At 33.7% G+C, this 21,615-nt stretch overlaps 1 protein-coding gene across 4 annotated transcripts in view; it reads right to left on the bottom strand.

Annotated features, from left to right (window-relative positions):
- PRPSAP2 (phosphoribosyl pyrophosphate synthetase associated protein 2) overlaps positions 1–21,615 on the bottom strand; it is a 64,341-nt gene that overhangs the window by 16,215 nt on the left and 26,511 nt on the right. For all 4 annotated transcript variants that reach the window (XM_074207400.1, XM_074207399.1, XM_074207397.1 and 1 more), the window contains 4 exons: positions 20,799–20,914; positions 15,004–15,059; positions 4,618–4,766; positions 410–480 (listed from right to left, as the gene is read on the bottom strand). In XM_074207400.1, the coding sequence (XP_074063501.1) occupies positions 410–480; positions 4,618–4,766; positions 15,004–15,059; positions 20,799–20,914 (392 nt within the window). The remainder of the gene's footprint in view (positions 1–409; positions 481–4,617; positions 4,767–15,003; positions 15,060–20,798; positions 20,915–21,615) is intronic.

The following is a 21,615-nucleotide window of genomic DNA, read 5'->3' as shown; positions in this document are numbered from 1 at the left end:
TAAGTATTAGTAATTTCTTTCTCTAATAATTGCAATCTTTTGATTACTTAATAGATGGTTTTCATGTGTTGGTATGGTCAAAAAATTTCTACATTCAGCTGAGTGATGAGCCTCCCCAAATTAACTGGGCTAGTCCTCAGGTCACACATATAAACCATCACTGGGAACCTACTTTAAGCTTTTCCAGTTTTGAAAGACTTGCCAAGGCCTATGCTGTAATGGATGAGCTTATAATTTAAGGTCATCTACAACACTCAGTAAGACATTTAGCATAGGAATTTAATGAAATACAATGTATGCAATATGTTATTAGGTAAATCTATTATGCATAGATATAACCTTTAATTCTTTAAAGTAATTAGGTATATTTCTAAAAATTTTAAATTATAAAGGGCCTTCGCCCACATACCACAATAATGGCTATTCTTCCTCCTACGTCACCAACAACTGTGATGGGTGGCTTTTCTTTTGGAATCAACACTGACAAAATTAAAAAAAAAATGAATTAAAAACAGAACTTTAAGAAAAAACAAGAAACACACTGTTATACATGTTAGGTTTTCCTTAAGAAATTTCTCTGCAGTTAAAAATTCAGATTTCCTTTCTTATCAGAATCAATTTTACAATAAAATGATTATAAAAAAAATCCCTACACTTTTATAACATTAGAATTTTTTTTGCTAAGAACATTACTCATCCATCCATTGTTCATCATCCATCCATTCATTCATTCACCCCTAATAGCAGATATTAGGATGAGGAAAAACCTTAAACAACCCAGAAATACTAATTTAATACTCATTCTTTTTAATTCAGATTTGAAAACACAAAGTTCCAAATATGATTTTTCTGACACAATATTTTAAGAAAATGTGGCTTTTTAAAAGAAATTAAGATCAAAACTAAAGAACTGTTTAAGGAAACTGATGTCCAGAGATAAAGATTGATTTTTTTTCCTATGGTCACCGACTTGACTGATGGCCCAGCAGATGAAAAAAGGACACTAACTGATTTCAAAATCTGAATTAAATCACCACTTGCACACTACTATGATTATGTTCTTAGTGGCACAGTGAATAGAGAAGAGTATTAGCTCTGGAGTTGGGAGGACCTGACTTCAAATCCAACATCAAACACTTAATAATTACCTAACTGTGAGACTTTGAGCTAGTTCCTTAGCCCCATTGCCTTGCAAAAAAAGTTAAAAAAAAATCTCTTCCCATTGTTTCTTTAGGTACCTCAGCTCAGGAATAGCAACATTAAAATTGGGGAAATGACATGACAAAGTCTAGATTAGATGATCTGAATTTGAATTCCAATTTTATCACATATTTCCTATGTGACTCTGCATAAATGGAAACTGAGCAATCAACTCTTCAACTAAGCAATTCAAATACCACCTGACATTCCCCGTTGGAACTGTGGACAAGTCACTTAAACTTCTGAACCAGAGTTTCTTCAATTGCAAAAGGAAAGGGGTTAATCTGAAGTTCATATCAGCAAAGGTGACAAAAAAGAAAAATAAAGACAATTATTGAAGAGAAATGGAAGGAGAGGTTAAAAATGCATCTTTGGTGGAGCAGAGAATGAGTCCAATCAAACAGCAAACTAATGGATTTCTATCCCAAAAAGTCAGTAAACAACACACACCTTTTGACCCATTACTACATCCTTAAAGAAATCAAAGTTGAAATGAAAGGATCCAAACATACAAAAATACTTTTAATAGCTTTCTTGCTAAAGTAAAGAACTAGAAACAAATTAAATATCCATCACTTAGGAAACAGCTAGATTTGTGCATCTCACCTTTTTTTGACCTACTGCAATTGAGCTTTGCTTATAGAAAACACAGTGCCTTCTTTGATATAGACCAACTTGTTGGTTGTCTCCCATGTTTCACAATCAATTCCAAAGATCTTCAGAGAGATCCTCAATGTCCTTGTATATTTTCTTTTGACTTCTGTGTGAGTGCCTGACTTTCATTGCCATACTTTCCTTTAGAGCCTTCCAAATACTGAGCTAATTTGTGCATCAACCTCATCACCTTTGTGTACATTCCTGGAAAGCACACTGCCAACAAAAGTGAACTTGTCTACTACATTCAAAACTACTAATCAATGGCTACATATATAGATGGTATGGTGTTGGCTGCTGGATAATCTCTGCTTTGTTGATGTTAATTGTCAGGCAAAATTAGTACTAGATCTGATCCAAACTCCGTTTCATTTCAGCTTCAGAGGCTGAAACATCTGTAAACAAATATCTGTTAAAAAAAAAAAAGTAGAGCACCAACTCTCCCTCCACTTTAGTCTTGGCTTGTAGTCTTTCAAAGTTAAATAATTTCAAGTTAATAAAAGGTCAGTACACTAGCTAACCTTGATGCCATTTTTTGTCCTTGATGAAGTCTTGACATCTCTAAAAATATGCTCAACAGGGGTAGCTAGGTGGCACATTGAATAGAGCACTGACCCAGGAATTGGGAGGATCTGAGTTCAAAACTAGGCTCAGACACTTAATAATTACCTTACTGTGTGACCCTGAGCAAGCCACGTAACCCTCCATTGCCTTGCAAAAACCAAAAGAAAGAAAAAAAAGGAAAAAAAAAGAATAAAAAGCAAGTGCATTTCTGTTAAAAAACAAACAAAACATGCTTAACATCATGAGCAAGCACACAGTCTTCACTCTACTGGTGACTGGGAAATCTAAAGAACACTGTCAATTATCCAGGGCCCCAGCAAGCATACCATCATGGAACTGGCTTACAATACTAATGAATTTTTCTGAGCAACCAAGTTTTGCCATAATCTTCCACAAGACCTCATGACTGACAGTATTAAAAGCCATGGTGGATCAACAAATGTTGTGTACAGATCTCTGTTCTGCTCCTACCATTTCACCTAGAATTGTCAAGGAGCAAACACCATACTGACTGAAATTCTTCAGCCCCTTCTAAAACCATACTGGCTCTTGGGTAGATGAACATCTTCTAAGTAAAGGATCATTCTATTAAAGAAATCTCTGGCAAAAATCTAGCTGTCAATGACTAAGAGAAACATATTTCTCCCCCCACCACCATGACTGTCATAGGACAACCTATTTCCCTTTCCTATCTTATGATGTAAAATGAAATGAGTACCAAGAGAATATGAATATGACAATATAGTATTGTAAAAAAAAATTAAAGTCTTAAGTACTCTAATAAGGACTCCAGAAGACTGATGATAAAGAACGTTTTCCACCTCATGATAGAAGATATGGACTTGGGTGCAGAATATAAAACTTATACTTTCATAACTGACCAAATGACTAATATGGGTACATGTTTTACTTGATGATACTCATTTGTTATAAGGGAGGGTTTTCATTTGGGGGACACTGTCAGGGATAGAATTGTGGAAGGGAAGAGGAGGTAGTGATAAAAGTGTCAAAAGAAAAGGAACTCAATAAATATTCAAAGTAATGATGAAAAAGACTAGAAAGGAAGTATAGTAGGTGATTTAAACAAGCAGGACAATCTGATAATATCTAATAAATTTAATATACACTTTTAAAAAGCTTCTTTAATAGAAATTCAGTTTTAAATACAATCTCTTTCTGTTCTTTGTAAATAAAAATGTTCATTTTTATTGTTTTTCAATTTCATATTAAAAAAGAGGATATTTGACTAAAAAGTTAGGGAATTAGGTGCGAACAGAGAAGGGGAAATAAAACAAGGAGAATAATTTCATTAATGAAGCTAATGCTAAACAAGGGTAGGATGAGATCAAGAGAGTAAATAAAGGAGCTGTTCTGGGAAAGGAGCAACAACTAATGCTTGGAAACCAGAAGTAAGTCAATTAAAAGTGAACAAGCAATTATTAACAAAATCACAGTGTACCAGGAACTATTCTAAATGCTATGGATACACATAAAAGAAAAAAGCAGTCCCTGCCCTTAAGGAGCTAACAGTTTAATGGAAGACAGCATGTATCTACATAGGACCAAATCAACACGTCTGCATGCTTTCAATAGCTCAAAGAAAAAGATGATAGTTGAAATCTAAATTCCTTGGTATTCCAAGTCCTCCATGACCTGACTGACATGATCCAAATTTCCCTCTTAATGCTCTCCAACCTGAAGTCTTAGATCTTTTCTTCTGTTCTTAGTTCAGGCATCTTTTTTTCTCATGCTATTCCCTCCATCCTTCCTCTTAGCTAATAAAAATCTCAAATGATTCCTTCCAGTCGGTTTTTCCACAAGGGTAACATCCAATAAAGCCTTCCTTGACTATTTTTTTATTCTCTTAATTTCTCTACCACACATAAAATATATGTCATCAAGCTAGTAATAATATAAATGTGTTGCTTTTAAATTGTCCTTTATTGTGACCTGGATACATAAAACCTTTCTTTTGAGCTTTACTGGGTATTCAAAATAGAACATACCATCTTCATTTCTATACCTTCCCACAATGCTAGTTACAAAGCAAAGCATTAGGCAATAAATACGCATCGATAAAAAAAATTCTTATATAGCTTTTCCTTGAAAAGAAAAAAATTACTAAGAAAAAATGAGAAGGAAATCTCTCTTAATAAGAAACTGGCTAGACAAAAAATTTAATATAAATTCTGGACTTACTGGGAATCTCCAGACTGGGATGTATAGCAGCTATGTTTTTGACTGTAGGTGGGGAATGTCTCCCATCCACCAAATCAGACTCAGCATCCTGAGCTTCCCCATGAATGACAGCAATTCCTAATCTCAATCTTTCAGCAAAGGATTGTGCCCTAAAAATAAATATTAAGAATAAATTTAATGCCACTGAGCACCAATCTTTCTGATAAAGTTTAAGGAAGAACAATATTACTTTCATTTTTAAAGAAAATGGGCTAGCATAGAAAGATATATAGATCTTTAAGATTTGCAAAGAACTCTTCAAATATTATCTCATTTTATATTCACAAACTTCAATAGAAGGTAACCTATCCTGTTGTATGGATTTGATTCTACAATTGTTGTCACCATTTCATACATGAGGAAATGAGGGAAGACAGTGATTAAAGAACTTGGTAGTATCTTTTTCACCCCCTCCCCCAAAAAAAGAATTTTTAAAAAACGATAAAATCAGCAGGAAGGAGAGGTATAAAGGATAGGGGATATTGGTTGGAAGGTATAATGGTAAAAAAAATTTACATTTCTGTTCCATTAAATAATTCATTGATATAAAAGAATGTAATTTCCATATATTCACAAATTTTTTAATTAAAAATTATTTGTAAGCATTTTTTAAAAAAGATTTTATTAGAGTTTTACAATTTTCCCCCCAATCTTACTTCCCTCCCCCCACTCCACCCCCAGGGAAAGCAATCAGTCTTTATTTTGTATCCATGTTGTACATTGATCCAAATTGAGTGTGATGAGAGAGAAATCACATCCTTAAGAAACAAAAAGTATAAGAGATAACAAGATCAGACAATAAGATATCTGTTTTTTTTCCCTAAATTAAAGGGAATAGTCCTTGAACTTTGTTCAAACTCCACAGCTCTTTATCTGGATACAGATGGCACTCTCCTTTGCAGACAGCCCAAAATTGTTCCCTATTGTTGCACTGATGGATTGAACTAGTCCTTCAGGGTTGAACATCACCCCCATGTTGCTGTTAGGGTATACAGTATTTTTCTGGTTCTGCTCATCTCACTCAGCATTAATTCATGCAAATCCCTCCAGGCTTCCCTGAAATCCCGTCCCTCCTTGTTTCTAATAAAACAATAGTGTTCCATGACATACATATACCAATTTGCTAAGCCATTCCCCAATTGAAGGACATTTACTTGATTTCCAATTCTTTGCCACCACAAGCAGGGCTGCTATAAATATTTTTGTACAAGTGATGTTTTTACCCTTTTTCATCCTCTCTTTAGGGTATAGACCCAGTAGTGACATTACTGGGTAAAGGGTAAGCTCATTGTTGTTGCCCTTTGGGCATAGTTCCAAATTTCTCTCTAGAAAGGTTGGATGAGTTCACAGCTCCAACAGTGTAATAGTGTTCCCAGATTTCCGACAACCCTTTCAACAATGATCATTATCCTTTTTGGTCATACTGGCCATTCTGAGAGGTATGTGGCGGTACCTCAGAGAAGCTTAAATTTGCATTTCTCTAATAATTGATTTGGAGCAATTTTTCATGTGGCTATGGAATGCTTTGATCTCATCTGTAAACTGCCTTTGCATATCATTTGACAATTTGTCAATTGGGGAATGGCTTTTCTTAAAAATAAGACTCAGTTCTCTGTATATTTTAGAAATGAGTCCTTTGTCAGAATCATTAGTTGTAAAGATTGTTTCTCAATTTACTACATTTCTTTTGATCTTGGTTACAGTGGTTTTATCTGTGCAAAAGCTTTATAATGCAATCAAAACCATCTAGTTTGTTTTTGGTGATGCTCTTCATCTCTTCCTTAGTCATAAACTGCTTCCCTTTCCATAGATCTGACAGGTAAACTAGTCCTTGATCTTCTAATTTGCTTATAGTATTGTTTTTTATGTCTAAATCCTGTAACCATTTGGATCTTATCTTGGTATAGGGCGTGAGGTGTTAGTCTAATCCAATTTTCTGCCATACTAACTTCCAATTTTTCCATCAGTTTTTATCAAAGAGAGAGTTTTTATCCCAATAGCTGGACTCTTTGGGTTTATCAAACAGCAGATTACTATTCATTTGCTGCTGTTGCTCCTAGTCTATTCCAGTGGTCCACCACTCTATTTCTTAGCCAAACCAGTTTTGATAACTGATGCTTTATAAATTTAGATGAAGTAGGGCTCAGCCCCCTTCTTTTGCACATTTTTTTCACTAAATTCCTGGAAATCCTTGACTTTTTATTTCTTAAGATGAATTTACTTATAACTTTTTTGAACTCATTAAATAACTTTTTTGGAATTTTGATTGGTAGGGCACTAAACAAGCATTTTAGTTTTGGTAGAATTGTCATTTTTATTATATTAGCTCTACCTATCCATGAAGTTGATATTTGCTCAGTTATTTAAATCTGATTTAATTTGTGTGAGAAGTGTTTTATAATTGTATTCAAAATGTTTCTGAGTCTGTCTTGGCAAATAGACTTCCAGGTATTTTATACTGTCTGAGGTTACTTTGAATGTGATATCTCTTTTTAGCTCTTCCTGCTGTACCTTGCTAGACATATATAGAAAAGCTGAGGATTTATGAGGGTTTATTTTATAACCTGCAACTTTGCTAAAATTACTAATTGTTTCCAGTAGTTTTTTGGATGATTTCTTGGGATCCTCTAGGTCATCTGTCATCTGCAAAGAGTTAGAGTTTTGTCTCTTCCTTCCCAATTCTAATTCCTTCAATTACTTTTTCTTCTCTAATTGCTGAAGCTAACATTTCTAATACAATATTGAATAGTAGTGGTGATAATGGGCACCCTTGTTTCACCCCTGATCTTATTGGGAATGCCTCTAGCCTCTCCCCATTGAATATAATGCTTGGTGGTGGTTTCATATAGATACTGCTAATTATTCTAAGGAACAGTCCATTTATTCCTACACTCTCTAGTGTTTTAAGTAGGAATGGGTGCTGTATTTTGTCAAAAGCTTTTTCAGCATCTATTGATATGATCATATAATTTCTGATAGGTTTATTGTTGATATAATTGAGTATACTAACAGTTTTCCTAATATTGAACCAACCCTGAATTCCTGGGATAAATCCTACTTGATCATAATGTATTATCCCAGTGATAACTTGTTGTAATCGTTTTGCTAAGATTTTATTTAAGATTTTTGCATTTATATTCACTAGGGAGATAGGTCTATAATTTTCTTTCTCTGTTTTAACTCTTCCTGGTTTAGGTATCAGCACCATATTGGTTTCATAGAAAGAGTTAGGCAGATTTCCATCTTTCCCTATTTTTCCAAAGAGTTCATATAGAATTGGAACCAATTATTCCTTAAATTTTTGGTAGAATTCACTTGTGAATCCCTCAAACCCTGGAGATTTTTTTCCTTAGTGAGTTCAATGATGGCCTGTTGAATTTCTTTTTCTGAGATAGGGTTGTTTGTTTAGGTATTTAATCTCCTCTTCATTTAACCTGGGCAACGTATATTTTTGTAAATATTCATCCATTTTACTTAGATTATCAAATTTATTGGTATAGAGTTGGGCAAAATAATTTCAAATTATTACTTTAATTTCCTCCACATTGGTGGCAAGTTCATCTTTTTCATTTATGATACTAGCAATTTGGTTTTTTTTTAATCAAATTGACCAGAGGTTTATCAATTTTATTGATTTTTTTCATAAAACCAACTTTTGGTTTTACTAATTCAATAGTTTTTTTTTACTTTCCATTTTATTAATTTCTCCTTTAATTTTCAGAATTTCTAATTTGGTATTTAATTGAGGATTTTTAATTTGTTCTTTCTCTAATTTTTTTAGTTGCATGTTTAGTTCATTTATTTCCTCTTTCTCTAATTTATTCATGTAAGCATTTAAAGATATATAATATATCCCCCAAGAGCCGCTTTGAGTGAATCCCATAGGTTTTGGTATGTTGTTTCATTATTGTCATTATCTAGGATAAAATAATTCTTTCTATAATTTGTTTTTTGGTCCACTCATTCTTTAAAATGAGGTTATTCAGTTTCCAATTGGTTCTGAGTCTACATCTCCTTGGCCCAATATTGCATGTGATTTTTATTGCATTGTGATCTGAGAAAGATGTATTCATTATTTCTGCCTTTCTGCAGTTGATCATTAGGTTTTTATGTCCTAGTACATGGTAAAGTTTCATGTACTGCAGAGAAAAAGGTATATTCCTTTCTATCCCCATTCAATTCCCTCTATAACTCTACCATATCTAGTTTTTCTAACAATCTATTTACCTCCTTAACTTCTTTCATGTTTATTTTATGATTTGACTTATCTAGATCTGAGAGCAGGAGGTTGAGGTCTCCCACTAGTAGAGTTTTGCTGTCTATGTCTTCCTGTAGTTCTTTCAGCTTCTCCTCTAAGAATTTGGATGCTATCCTATTGGGTGCATATATATTCAGTATTGAAATAACTTTATTGTCTATGGTACCTTTTAGAAGGATAAAGTTTCCTTCCTTATCTCTTTTAACAATATTTTTGCAGCTGCTTTGTCTGAGATAAGCATTGCTACCCTTGCTTTTTTCACTTCAGTTGAAGCAAAATACATTTTGCTCCAACCTTTTACCTTACTTACCTTACTCATATGAGTTTCTTGTAAACAGCATATTATAGGATTCTGGTTTTTAATCCACTCTGCTATTCGCTTATGTTTTAAGGGAGAGTTCATCCCATTCACATTCAAAGTTTTCATCACTAATTCTTTATTGCCCTCCATGCTATCTTCCCTGTTAGTATTCCTCCCCCTGCTTTATCCATATTCCCCAGTATTGTTTCTGAATACCACCCTTTCAGTGTGTTTATCCTCCTATATCACCCCTCCCCTTTCCCTTCTTCCCTTCCTTTCCGTTATTTCCCTTTTCCCCCCATTCCCCTTCCCTTTCTCCATCCCCCCTCCCCTTTTAATACTTGAAAGGTTAGATGTTTTTTAAGTTAACTGAGTATGTGTAAGTTTACTTTAAGCCAAGTTTGATGAGAAGAAGATTCAGGTGTTTCTCATCTCCTCCCTTCTCCCCCTCTATTACCATAGGCATTTTGTACCTCTTAGTGTAATGAGATGTACCCCATTCAATCCCCTCCCTCCTCTCATCTCCTTCCTGACCGCCTTTTTAAGGAGGTATTGTTTTTTAGATCATTATATTTGAGTCATAGAAAATTCTGAGTTATCTGTCATTTCTAGCTATGTACATTCTATCTAATAGAGTTAAAATCCTTGAGTTATTAGAGTCTTTCTCCCAAGTGGGGTTAAAGCCAGTTACATCCCATTGGATAGCAGTCTCATGGATAGGTCATGAATGCCCATCACTTCTGGCTGGGTATATTCTCTCTGTTAAAGTTACAATTGTCAAGATTTATGAGAATCTTTTCCCCCATGCTGGGATATAGCCAGTTTCAACTTATTGGATAGCAGTTTTTTTTTTCCTTTTACTGCCCCCCCCCTTTTTTACCTTTTCATGTGTGTCTTGAACCTCCTGATTGATGTCCAAATTTTCTATTTAGCTCTGGTCTTTTCATCAGGAATTTTTGGAATTGTTCCATTTCGTTAAATGTACATCTTTTTCTCCTGGAAGAGAAGGCTCAGCTTTGTGGGACAGTGGATTCTTGGCTGCATTTCAAGCTCCCTTGCTCTTCGAACCATCTTGTTCCAGGCCCTTCGAACCTTTAATGTTGATGGAGCCAGGTCCTGTGTAATCCTTACTGTGGCTCCTTGGTATTTAAATTGTTTCTTTCTGGCTGCTTGTAGGATTTTCTCTTTTATCTGATAGTTCTGGAATTTGGCCACAACATTCCTTGGTGTTTTCATTTTAGGATCTTTTTCTGGAGGGGATCAATGTATTCTTTCAATAACTACTTTGCCCTCTGGTGTTCCATGATATCACGGCAATTTTCCATCACTAGATCCTGTAATATTAAACGCAGGCTTTTTTTTTCCTCTTCAGTGTTTTCAGGAAGTCCAATAATTCTCAGGTTGCCCCTCCCTGACCTATTCTCGAGGTCAGTGGTTTTGCTGATGAGGTATTTTACATTTTCTTCTATTTTTTTTGATTTTGTTTAACAGGCTCTTGCTGTCTCATGAAGTCATTAGTTTCTGCAGACTCATTCTTTTTTTTTTAGGGAGGAGTTTTCTTTATTAACCTTTTGCAATTCCTTTTCCAATTGGTCAATTCTACTTTTGAAAGAGCTTTCCATTTGAACAATTGAAGTTTTGAGAGAATTGTTTTCTTTTCGCATTTGCCCAATTGAGGATCTGAGAGAATTGTTCTCATTTTGTATTTGTCCAATTGAGGATCTGAGAGTTATTCTCATTTTGTATTTGTCCAATTGTATTTTCTAAGGATTTGTTTTCTTGTTGCAAGGTATTAATTGTCTCTCCCAAATCTTCCAGTTGATTTTTAAACTCCTTCATTATTTCTACAAGGAAGTCTTTCTGTGCTGGAGACCAGATCATATTCTCCTCAGAGGTTCTAGGTCTCTCTGAGTTAGGGTCTTTTTCCATCTAAGAATTTTTCTATGGATCCACCTTTCTGCTGACCCTTCTTCATTTTGCTAAGACCTTGAGTTGGGACAGGGCTGGTTCACAGGGATTTGGTGTTGGGATCCCTACAGGCTTTACTCACTGAGTGCAATTTCTCTGGCTGACCAGTAGGAAGTGCTGGTTGCTTTCTCTGGAGAGTCTGTGACCTTGATTGAGGTCTTCTCCCTTAGCTTGAAGTTACTGAATCCTTTTGCCTTCAATCAATGTTGGGCTTTACCTTGGGGCGAGGTCATCCTTCTCTCCTATTGTCTGCTGGGCTGGTTCTGCTCACACACTTGTGTCTGAGGCAGAAGTAGTCTGTGATTGTGTTTGTTTTGGGAAGAGGCCTCAGCTGCAATGGAGGCATGAACTCAGAGTTCCTTACACCAGAGGAGCCCAGGGATGGTGTCCGCAGCTCTCCCACACCGTAACTCTCCCCCCAGCCCTGTCGGCAAGCTCCACAGGGTGAGCGCCAACACCAATGCCTTTGCTCCCTAGTTGACTCAAGCCCCTGCGGCCTAGCCCCTCTGCTGATCTAGCAGGTCTCTTGGACCCTCAAGACTCTCCAGTTCCAATTCAGCTGTTAATCTGGCTGATCAGGGCTGATCTGCCCTCTGTGCCCAGACTCACCCACCTGGACTCGCCCAAAGCTGCTGCAGAAGACAAATCCTGAGACAGATGTTCTTTCTCCTGGCTTTTCTTTCTGGGTATTGTGGGTCAGATTTCTGATAAGAGGTTTGTTTCATATGATAGATGGGGAAAGATCAGGAGACTTTAGAACTGTTCCTGTCTTCTCTCTGCCATCTTGGCTGGAAGGTTTAAGCATTCTTTTAAAGAAAAATCTGAGTTCTAAATTCTCTCCCTCTCATCTACTGAGAACAGAAGCAATACATATCAGTTATGCATGTGGAATCATGGATAACATATTTTCATTAGTCATATTGCAAAGAAAGCAAGAAAAATAAAAGTTTAAAAAAATTATACTTCAATTTGCAACCAGAGTTCATCAGTTCTTCTGGAGATGGGCAATATTTTTCATTATGATTCCTTTAGAATTGTCTTAGATCATTGTATTGAACAGAGCAGCTAAATCTTTCACAGTCGATCACCATTACAATATTGCTGCTACTATATACAATAATCTGGTTCTGCTCACTTTCCTCTGCATCAGCTCACAGACATCTTCCCATGTTTTTCTGAAACCATCCTAGTTGTCATTTCTTATCAACTAGTGTCTTTGAGACCAAATTTGAACTCATATCTCTGTGTCTCCAGGTTTAACACTGTATTCATTGCTAATTGGCTGCTTTAATCAATTAGGCTTAGATTAACATCTTAAATCCAAATTCTCCACTACATTCTAAAAAGAAACATTTATTTTTGGAGCGATTATGGGAAGATGGACATACTGGTGAGGTTAGAGTTGCATATCAATTCAACATTTTGGAAAGCAACTGAGATATAAATAAACATGACTAAAATGCACATAATCTGTGATCCAGAGATTCCACTGAATAAACTTGGGTTTATTGCCCACAGAAACCACTGAGAGTTTATATATAAACTCACACACACACACACACACACACACACACACACCAGCACTTTTTATGATAGCAAAGATTTGAAAACAAAAGTACATGCACATTGATTAGAGGATGGCTGAACATAAATTATGGCACACAGATGTACTATATTAGCACAGTTATAGAATTATATATTATATTCCAAGAAATAATGAATGTGATGAATACAGAGGAGGATAGAAATCTTACATGAATTGATACAGAGTGCAGTATATATAGGCCCAAGCAGTGCAAAATGATTTTAACAAAATAGACAGGAACATCAAACACACACGTATACAAAAACACACATAAACAAAAGTAAATGATGTAAAATTATAAAGAACAATCTTGACTTAAAGATATGAGAAGATATTCTCACCCTTCTGCAGGTGTTTTATATATGTATATTATATATATATATATATATATATATATATATATATATATATATAGGTCATATTTTCAAACTTTTTTAATTATGCTAACTTTTTTGTCTTAAAAAATACTATTTGTTGTTCAAGACCTATATTATCTGGGAGGGTGAGAGAAGATATAGAAGGAAAACTGATGACATAAAAAAATCAAAACTTATTTTAAAAAAGAAAACAAGAAGAAAAAGAAATGGAGGATATAAAGAAATGCAGGAGATGAAACTATTTATTTAGTGATATGATAATTTACTTAGAAATTTTCCAAGTTTCTAATTGAGAATTAATAGATTCAGCAATGTAGCAGACTATAGAATAAACCTGCAAAAGTCAGTCATATTTCTGTAAAACACAGTATAGTCAATAAATATATACAGTCAATTAAAAAATGCTTCTTAAAGAAAATAAATGACAATACTACAAAAGTTTATTTACAGATTTAGTTCTATACAAGTCAAACTAGTAAAGGCAAATTTTACAGAGCTAAATAAAATAATAAAATTCATTTGGAAGTAGAAAAGCCTATAAAATCATGGGAAATAATGAAAAAAAAGTTGGGAATTAAGGAGACCAGGCAAGATGGCTGAGTGGAAGGAAATCCTATAGATGAACTCTTTCCCCCACAACTACTCTTCAAAAATTCAAGAAATATACCAGAGACTAGACCTTATAAAATTCAAGGGGGAAAAAAGTCAGATACAGTTTTCTTGAAAAAATAGAGGTCTTGGGACACTAGAATGGGGTCTTTCCAGAGTCTTCCAGCCCAGGAACTTATTATTGTGTACTAAGGAAAGAAGAGATCCCAGATCTAGTACAGAAGGATTAGTAGCATATGCCAAGTGCTGGGACACATATTCAATCCACTGAAGAAGGGACTTGCAACTGAGTTGGGAGTAAGGTGTCCTATCCTAAAATGTGTACTGAATGAAGAAGCAGGCAGCAGCTGTATGGCTGACCTAAATAGTGGGGTTTCAGGGCATCTAGGTGGCACAGTGGATAAAGCACCGGCCCTGGAGTCAGGAGTACCTGGGTTCAAATCCAGTCTCAGACACTTAATAATTACCTAGCTGTGTGGCCTTGGGCAAACCACTTAACCCCATTTGCCTTGCAAAAAAAAAAAACACCTAGAGTATAATATAGGCATCTTGAGGTTGGAAGAACAGTAAAATATCACATTCTTAAAAGAGAGAGGGGGCTCCCTTGTTACTGGGCAGGGTAAAGGAATGAGGAAACACTTGTTACAAACAAGAAGTCAAAGTAGTACTAGAGTATTGAAGACTGAAGTCATGTTTACTGATGAAACTCACTTTTCCATTTTGAGGCTATACCAAAACAATTATCAGAAGAAGTTCAGATAATAGGACAGACCTAAAAAAAACAAACTCTTCAAAGATATGTTAAATATCCAATGTAATGAATGTCCTTTATGGTGACAGATTAAAGAAAATGTCCCAAATCCTAGTGACTTGATGCTAATTCATATAAAACAAGTGATGACAGCAACAGGAAGATTTGCTATATTGCATTAAACAATTCATCAATTTTAATTATTGTATTTCATCCCAAGTAATTATCATAGCACTATATTAGTAGTATTAATAGCTTTCTTAAGAGAAAGTAGACAGGGGCAGCTAGGTGGTGCAGTGGATAGAGCACCAGCCCTGGAGTCAGGAGTACCTGAGTTCAAATCCAGCCTCAGACACTTAATAATTACCTAGCTGTGTGGCCTTGGGCAAGCCACTTAACCCCATTTGCCTTGCAAAATCCTAAAAAAAAAGAGAGAGAGAGGGAGAGAGAGAGAGGGAGAGAGAGAGAGAGAGAGAGTGAGTAGACGATCCTACCTACCTCTTAGCTGAAGCTGGTGATTTGGCTACAATCACTGCATTCCTGTAATCTGGGATCTGTGGCAAATAACAGATTTCAATTTTTACTGCTATGGCAATTATTGATCTGTTCAAGTTAATATCTCAATAATTAATAGAAATGAATAAAGGATGCTATCTTATTTAAAACTTCATCAATTATTGTAAGGAATGTAAACATTTAAAATGCATTTTCTCTTTAGAAAATGAAAAAAAAAAATCCCTCAAAAAGTCCTACATTTAAAAATATCTTTTAAAAAAGAAGTAGTAAAATACTTGAAATGGAATTATAAAAAATATGCTGCTCTAGTTCAATGCAGAATACATCAATTAAACCAGTTATAGAATTTCCCACTCAAGTCAAAAATCACATTTTAGCATCTTATTTTGCATTTAGTTCCTTTTTATTAATATTTTGTAATTTAAAGACCATGTGAAAAGGTGGGTCATTTGTAACAATCACTCATTTGATGTTAGAGAAAACTGGTCATTGTGGTAATTAACAATTCTCTTACCAACAACCAAAGAATCCCAGAGACAAAAGGTCCCATTCTATATCATCTAGCAATTGGGAAAAAGAAAGTGAGGAGAGACTAAGAAAAAAAGATCAGAAAGAAACAGAAGACTTATTTATCCCTACTTAAAATTCCCCTCCAAAGTTATTCCTTAACAAAACAGTTTTCCACTGATAAAGAAAAAAGACTAAAGATGCAAGACAACTATGAAAGATGGGGAGGCAGGGGTACAGAGAACAGTAAGGTAAGAGAAGAAATAGTCTATTAACAGTCCCACAGCCCTTCACAGCCAGTTTTTCTTTGTTTACTTTAAGCTGCTTTCTTTGTATGCTACTTAATTCTTCCAAGTTTCCAAGCTCTGGAATTTTTGCCAGGATCATAGCTGATGCCACAAGATTCTCTCACTACACTATTGACAAAAATTGCTCAAAGCAATAAAAAACTAGTATAATATGAAGTTAAAGGAATTAGATTAATATTTATTAGGTTAGAAGCATTTATCTAGTTAGAGCAAGATGCATATTTTTTAAGCAACTGTTAAATCTCCATTTGCTTATCTTATATACCAATATACCACAAATTTTCATGCTCATTTAACTCTATATGCAAATTTTGACAATTGTTTTAACATATTCTGAAGAAAAATTAAAATCTTTACACATTTTTGAATAATAATTTCATTTAATTTTGATATCCCAAGCATGCATAGACAAAGAAGTACACGAAATGATAGCCTTTGGGGCATCCTAGAGTCAAATAAATTTGTGTGCAGAGTCTCCATGAGGAAATAACTTATAATTATATTGCTTTAAGCACTTTCTTCAAAATAATTATATAACTTATAAGAGTTATTAAAGGAAAAAATGTCTACAGGGTTTTAAAAGTTAGAACAGAAATTATTTAATATTATTTGAATCAATTGTTAAATATACTACCTGAAACAAACCTTGAATGTGTTCATAATCATGATGATGAGAAGAGAGTTTAAAACAAAGTTGCAAAATATTTTATAAACTGTACCTATATTTTGAGTATTAATCAACAGATTTACCAGTGTCAAGTAACTTCAGTGGATGGCTACCCAATGTAAAGAAAATAACCAGTGTTAAAGATACATCTAGTTTATGTATGTATATATGCATGAACACATATTTTATATACAGAGAAAAAGACAAATATTGTATATGTGAACAAATAAAAGAAACTATACAATCCCCAACTCCCACAGTCTTTTACTATCTCTGTATAAAGCAAGATACTGAGAGACAATGAGAAAATGTTATTAAGATTGTTGTCTCTATTGTTTAGCACAATACAAAACATCTGTGTAAAAATACATTTTGCAGCTTGTCATTTGGAATCCACTAATTTAGACTTTCTGTTAACTAGTTAAATATAGGTCAGATTGGCTTTACATGCACCTGAAATTCAAGAACTTGAATTAAAGCAAAACACTACAATAATAAAGTTGTCAAATGAGGAAAATAAAGAGAACACAAAATAACACAAGGAGAAATAGATCTAGGAATACAGTATACTCCAACTATAGATGGCTATATTTATATATGAATACATAACTAAAACCTAAACAGGACAGGGTATCATTGACAAGCTGATAGCCACTTTTAATAACAATATTATTGCAAATAGTTTGAGTTTTAATTTTAACAGATTTTTCAATACAATTATGTTGTTGATATAAACATATTAGAGAATGCTTTAATTATTTAAGAAAAATTGTTTCATAAAAACTTTTTTAAACTCATTCAACAGATTCCAATCACGTATAGTCAATGCTCTTCACAAGTCTTAACATATAATGTTAGTAATTTCAAATTATTATATCTATTGGAAGTGAAATTATTCCTTTAAATAATAAGATTCTACAACTCAAGATTTTTTTACAAATTAAAACTATTTTACTATTCTAAATTAAGTTTTAGAGTTTTAATATATCATATAATTAGTATATGAAAAGACTAAATAATATGATTTCACCACATATGTTTATAAAAGTCAGATCCTGTTGAACAAGAATCTAATTCTACTAAACAGTTAAATGGAAAGATAACAAAACCACATTTAACTAGACTGTTGGAAATGAAGTATTCCACTTAAGAATCAGTTATTTGGGAAAAAATAATGTACCCCTTTATGCATTAAACTATGTCAAACCTAGCTTTTTTTTTTTTAGGTTTTTTTTTGGCAAGGCAAATGGGGTTAAGTGGCTTACCCAAAGGCCACACAGCTAGGTAATTTATTAAGTGTCTGATGCTGGATTTGAACCCAGGTACTCCTGACCCCAGGGCTGGTGCTTTACCCACTGCGCCACCTAGCTGCCCCAAATCTAGCTATTTTTAATGAAATTCTTCCTAAAATGCATTATATAATTCTATACCTTAAAAAACATACCTGCATAATATGACCTTTTGATTTCTCAAGGTCATCCTGAGCTGTATATGATGATTAATTCCCATGTTAAGTAACTGGAGATTCTTCCTTTGATTCCACTATCCTTAATCAGTATGTCAGATTCTAAAAAACCCCAAAACCTCTCCCTACTACTCTACTAAAACCAAGGAAGTAGAGAATGAAAAATAAATAGGGCTCTAATCCTCTAACTAAGCTTTCTGACATCTGACAAGATGAAGTAGTCTGTGAACATGTTGGAGAATTAGAATTAAATACTATATTCAGGAAAATGCCTCAAGAAAGATTTCCAACTTTTTTTTTTAAATGACCATTAAAAAAAAAAATCAGTCAAGTTTTTGCCCTGTTCCCATAAGATATAAAATATAATATGTGGACCATATGAAAAAGCAATTTATAAATTAAGGTAAATGCTACAGAAGACTAACCTCTAAAATTTAAAGAATCTACCTTTTAATTAAAGCACAGGAGGAGGCTGCTACGTGGCACAGTGGATAGAGCACCAGCCCTGGAGTCAGGAGTACCTGAGTTCAAATCCAGCATCAGACACTTAATAATTACCTAGCTGTGTGGCCTTGGGCTAGCCACTTAACCCTATTGCCTTGCAAAAAAACTAAAAAAATTTTTTTTAAATAAATTAAAGTATGGGAGTTGGATTTACAGCTCAACAAAAGATCTGAACCCTTACTATGCCTGACTCTTCATCTTTATTTAGATTATATGCAAATACATTCTATGCCTCTTCATTTCATATATATATGTATGTGTGTGTGTGTGTGTGTGTGTGTGTGTGTGTGTGTGTGTGTATGTAGGTTCCAATCCCTTTTCATTATCCTCTTTTTACTTTTTTCTTAATTTTTTTTTTGTTATTTATAGAATGCCTCTTTGTAAGGGAAATGATGGGAAAATCATTGGGAAATTGCGGTATAAAAACAAAAAACATGGGGCAACTAGGTGGCACAGTGGATAGAGCACTGGCTCTGGAGTCAGGAGTATTAAGTTCAAATCCAACCTCAGACACTTACTAATTACCTAGCTGAGTGGCCTTCAGCAAGCCACTTAACCCCATTTGCCTTGCAAAAACCTAAAAAAAAAAAATTAAAATAAAAAAACAAAAACAAAAACAAAAAACATGAAATTATACATCTCAAGGAAGGGAGATTACTCATTTTATTAAATTAACAGAAAATACATTAAAGCCAAAACATATAATTTTGATTATATGGGAAAAGCACCAAAACAATATAAATAAGACAAAAATAATAGGTTGGAAAATATTTATGGCAAATTTGAAAGATTAAAAATATGGCATCTATCAGCTAAAAAATTAAAAAGACAAACACAGTCCTAAATGAAAAATTATCCAGGGCACATGAATTTAACCCCAAAAAGGAAATAAACTGTCAATAATCACTTGAAAAAAATTTAAAATTAAAATTTAAAAATTTAAAATTTAAATTAAATTAAATTTAAAATTAAAATTTAAAATTTAAAAAAATTAAAATAAAATTAGGTTAAAACAAGTATGAAACATACAAAGATATCTAGAAAGATAAAATAATGGAAAAAACCCCAAAACTTAAAGAAGACTAAAAGTAGTTATTAACTATAATCACATGAAGTTAAAAGTGGAAACAAAGAAATATAATAAGAAAATAAGTAAAAGTGCAATGAGTAAAAAGTTATGACATTTCATTCACTAAAATATTTACATGTAAGTGCAAAGCAAGTATTATTGGTTGGATGAATGAGTGTCATTTTATTCAGACAAAACATTAAGAATAACATAAAATAGAAATCAGAGATGATTAACAATTTTCAAATTACATATTAAAAAATCATAACAAAAAGTATGATTATTTCCATTTACCAAAATACAATTTAGCTTTAAATGCTTAACAGCAGTTTTCAAAAAGGCTACAAGATATAGATGCTACTCTATGAAACTACATCTGAGATGAAACAAGCCAGGATATATGTCAGGAGGTTTGTGTTCAAGATAAGATTCTTGACACTTATTAGCTAGCTGTCTAATAAAGTAACCCTGGGCGAGTAACTTATCATTTCTGAGCCTCAGATTTCTCATCTACCTATAAAACTGGGATAATAATTGTGCTAATTCACAGGGTAGTTGGGAGGAAAATATTTTGCACACTTTAAAACACAATGTAAATGTGAATTAATGTTGTATGTTTAAGTGGATCTTAATATTTGTTTCTCCTTTTTTTTCACTTTATTCCTTCTATCTCTGTCCTTATGCTTCCTTTATATGTCTCTTTCCCAGTATCCTTTTTAAATCTTTCTTTTCCCCTCTGCTAACTGGCAATAATAAAGATAATATTTCTATTATTTACATGTTAATTCTATTATTTCCATCTATCATCATTAATATTTTTATTATTAAAATTCAAAGAGTTTTTGTCTCTGATGAAAAACTAAATTATTATTCACTTACGAAGCTTTACTTTAAATTTCCTCTAACAAGTGAAAGATTTCCTATTCTTGACGGTTAAATGATTTTACCTGTAATCAGAAATTCGTTAAAAATTTTGGTCTTAAATATATTCTAAAAATTCCACACAGAAATGAAGAGTAAGAAATATTACTAAAGAATAAAATGAAAATGAATGTATAAAATTTAGATCCTTTTTTAAAAATCAGATCAAAAGGGTCAATTTTAATGAAAAACTTTTGAACAGAAAAGGAACTCCAATATAATGTCATTTTTTGTTTCCAACAGGAAGGGTTCAAAAGCTGCAGAAGGTGAAAATTACCCTTCAATTTTAGAGATAATATTTTTCTAAAAAGAATAATGAAGTTTATACTAACTCACCTCTTCTTGAATGTACTGTAATAAGAATGGAGAAGCTCTCAGATTATCAACAGGAATATTGAAGAAGCCTTGAATTTCTTTCTGATGTAAATCCATGGTAATAAGGTGAGTCAAACCTTTGAAAATAAAGCAGATATAAGGTCCACAAAGAGACCACTTAAAATGGTGCTTTAGCACCATTAAGATTATGTATATTATATTTTGTTCTACTTTAGATAGTCTAATAGACTTTAAAATTTTCCAAAATAATATTAATCATATCAACATGTTTGCCCTATAGTTTTCTTACTAAGTTTTCAACTTAAGAAAAGTCATTTCAAAGGTCAATTCTTGTTTTTTTTTGTTTTTTGTTTTTAGGGTTTTTTGCAAGGCAAATGGCATTAAGTGGCTTGCCCAAGGCCACACAGCTAGGTAATTATTAAGTGTCTGAGACCGGATTTGAACCCAGGTACTCCTGACTCCAGGGCCGGTGCTTTATCCACTGCACCACTTAGCCACCCCTCAAAGGTCAATTCTTAAACAAAAATCTTACCAACCATTATTAAAGACCTCATTCCCACACGCTCCCTTTAAAGAATATATGCAATGATAATCAGCAAAGTGAGAATGAAGTGATCATTAATAATTTATGATAGTATGAAATAGGGCGCAGACATGACCAGTTCTTTAGGTTCCTGTTGAGAAAAACCCATGATGGCAATAAGAAGTGGGGGTGCAATCATACTTTAGGCACAGAGAATACTAAGACAAGTGTGAAAGGGGTACAGATGATAGATGGGATGGTGAAAAGGAGATAGCAGGGGGAACAGAAGGGGGA

The sequence above is a fragment of the Macrotis lagotis genome, chromosome X (assembly GCF_037893015.1).
Source record: "Macrotis lagotis isolate mMagLag1 chromosome X, bilby.v1.9.chrom.fasta, whole genome shotgun sequence".
NCBI lineage: Eukaryota > Metazoa > Chordata > Mammalia > Peramelemorphia > Peramelidae > Macrotis > Macrotis lagotis.
Note: the sequence above shows the minus strand (reverse complement) of the source record. Positions and strands in the feature narration are given on the sequence as shown.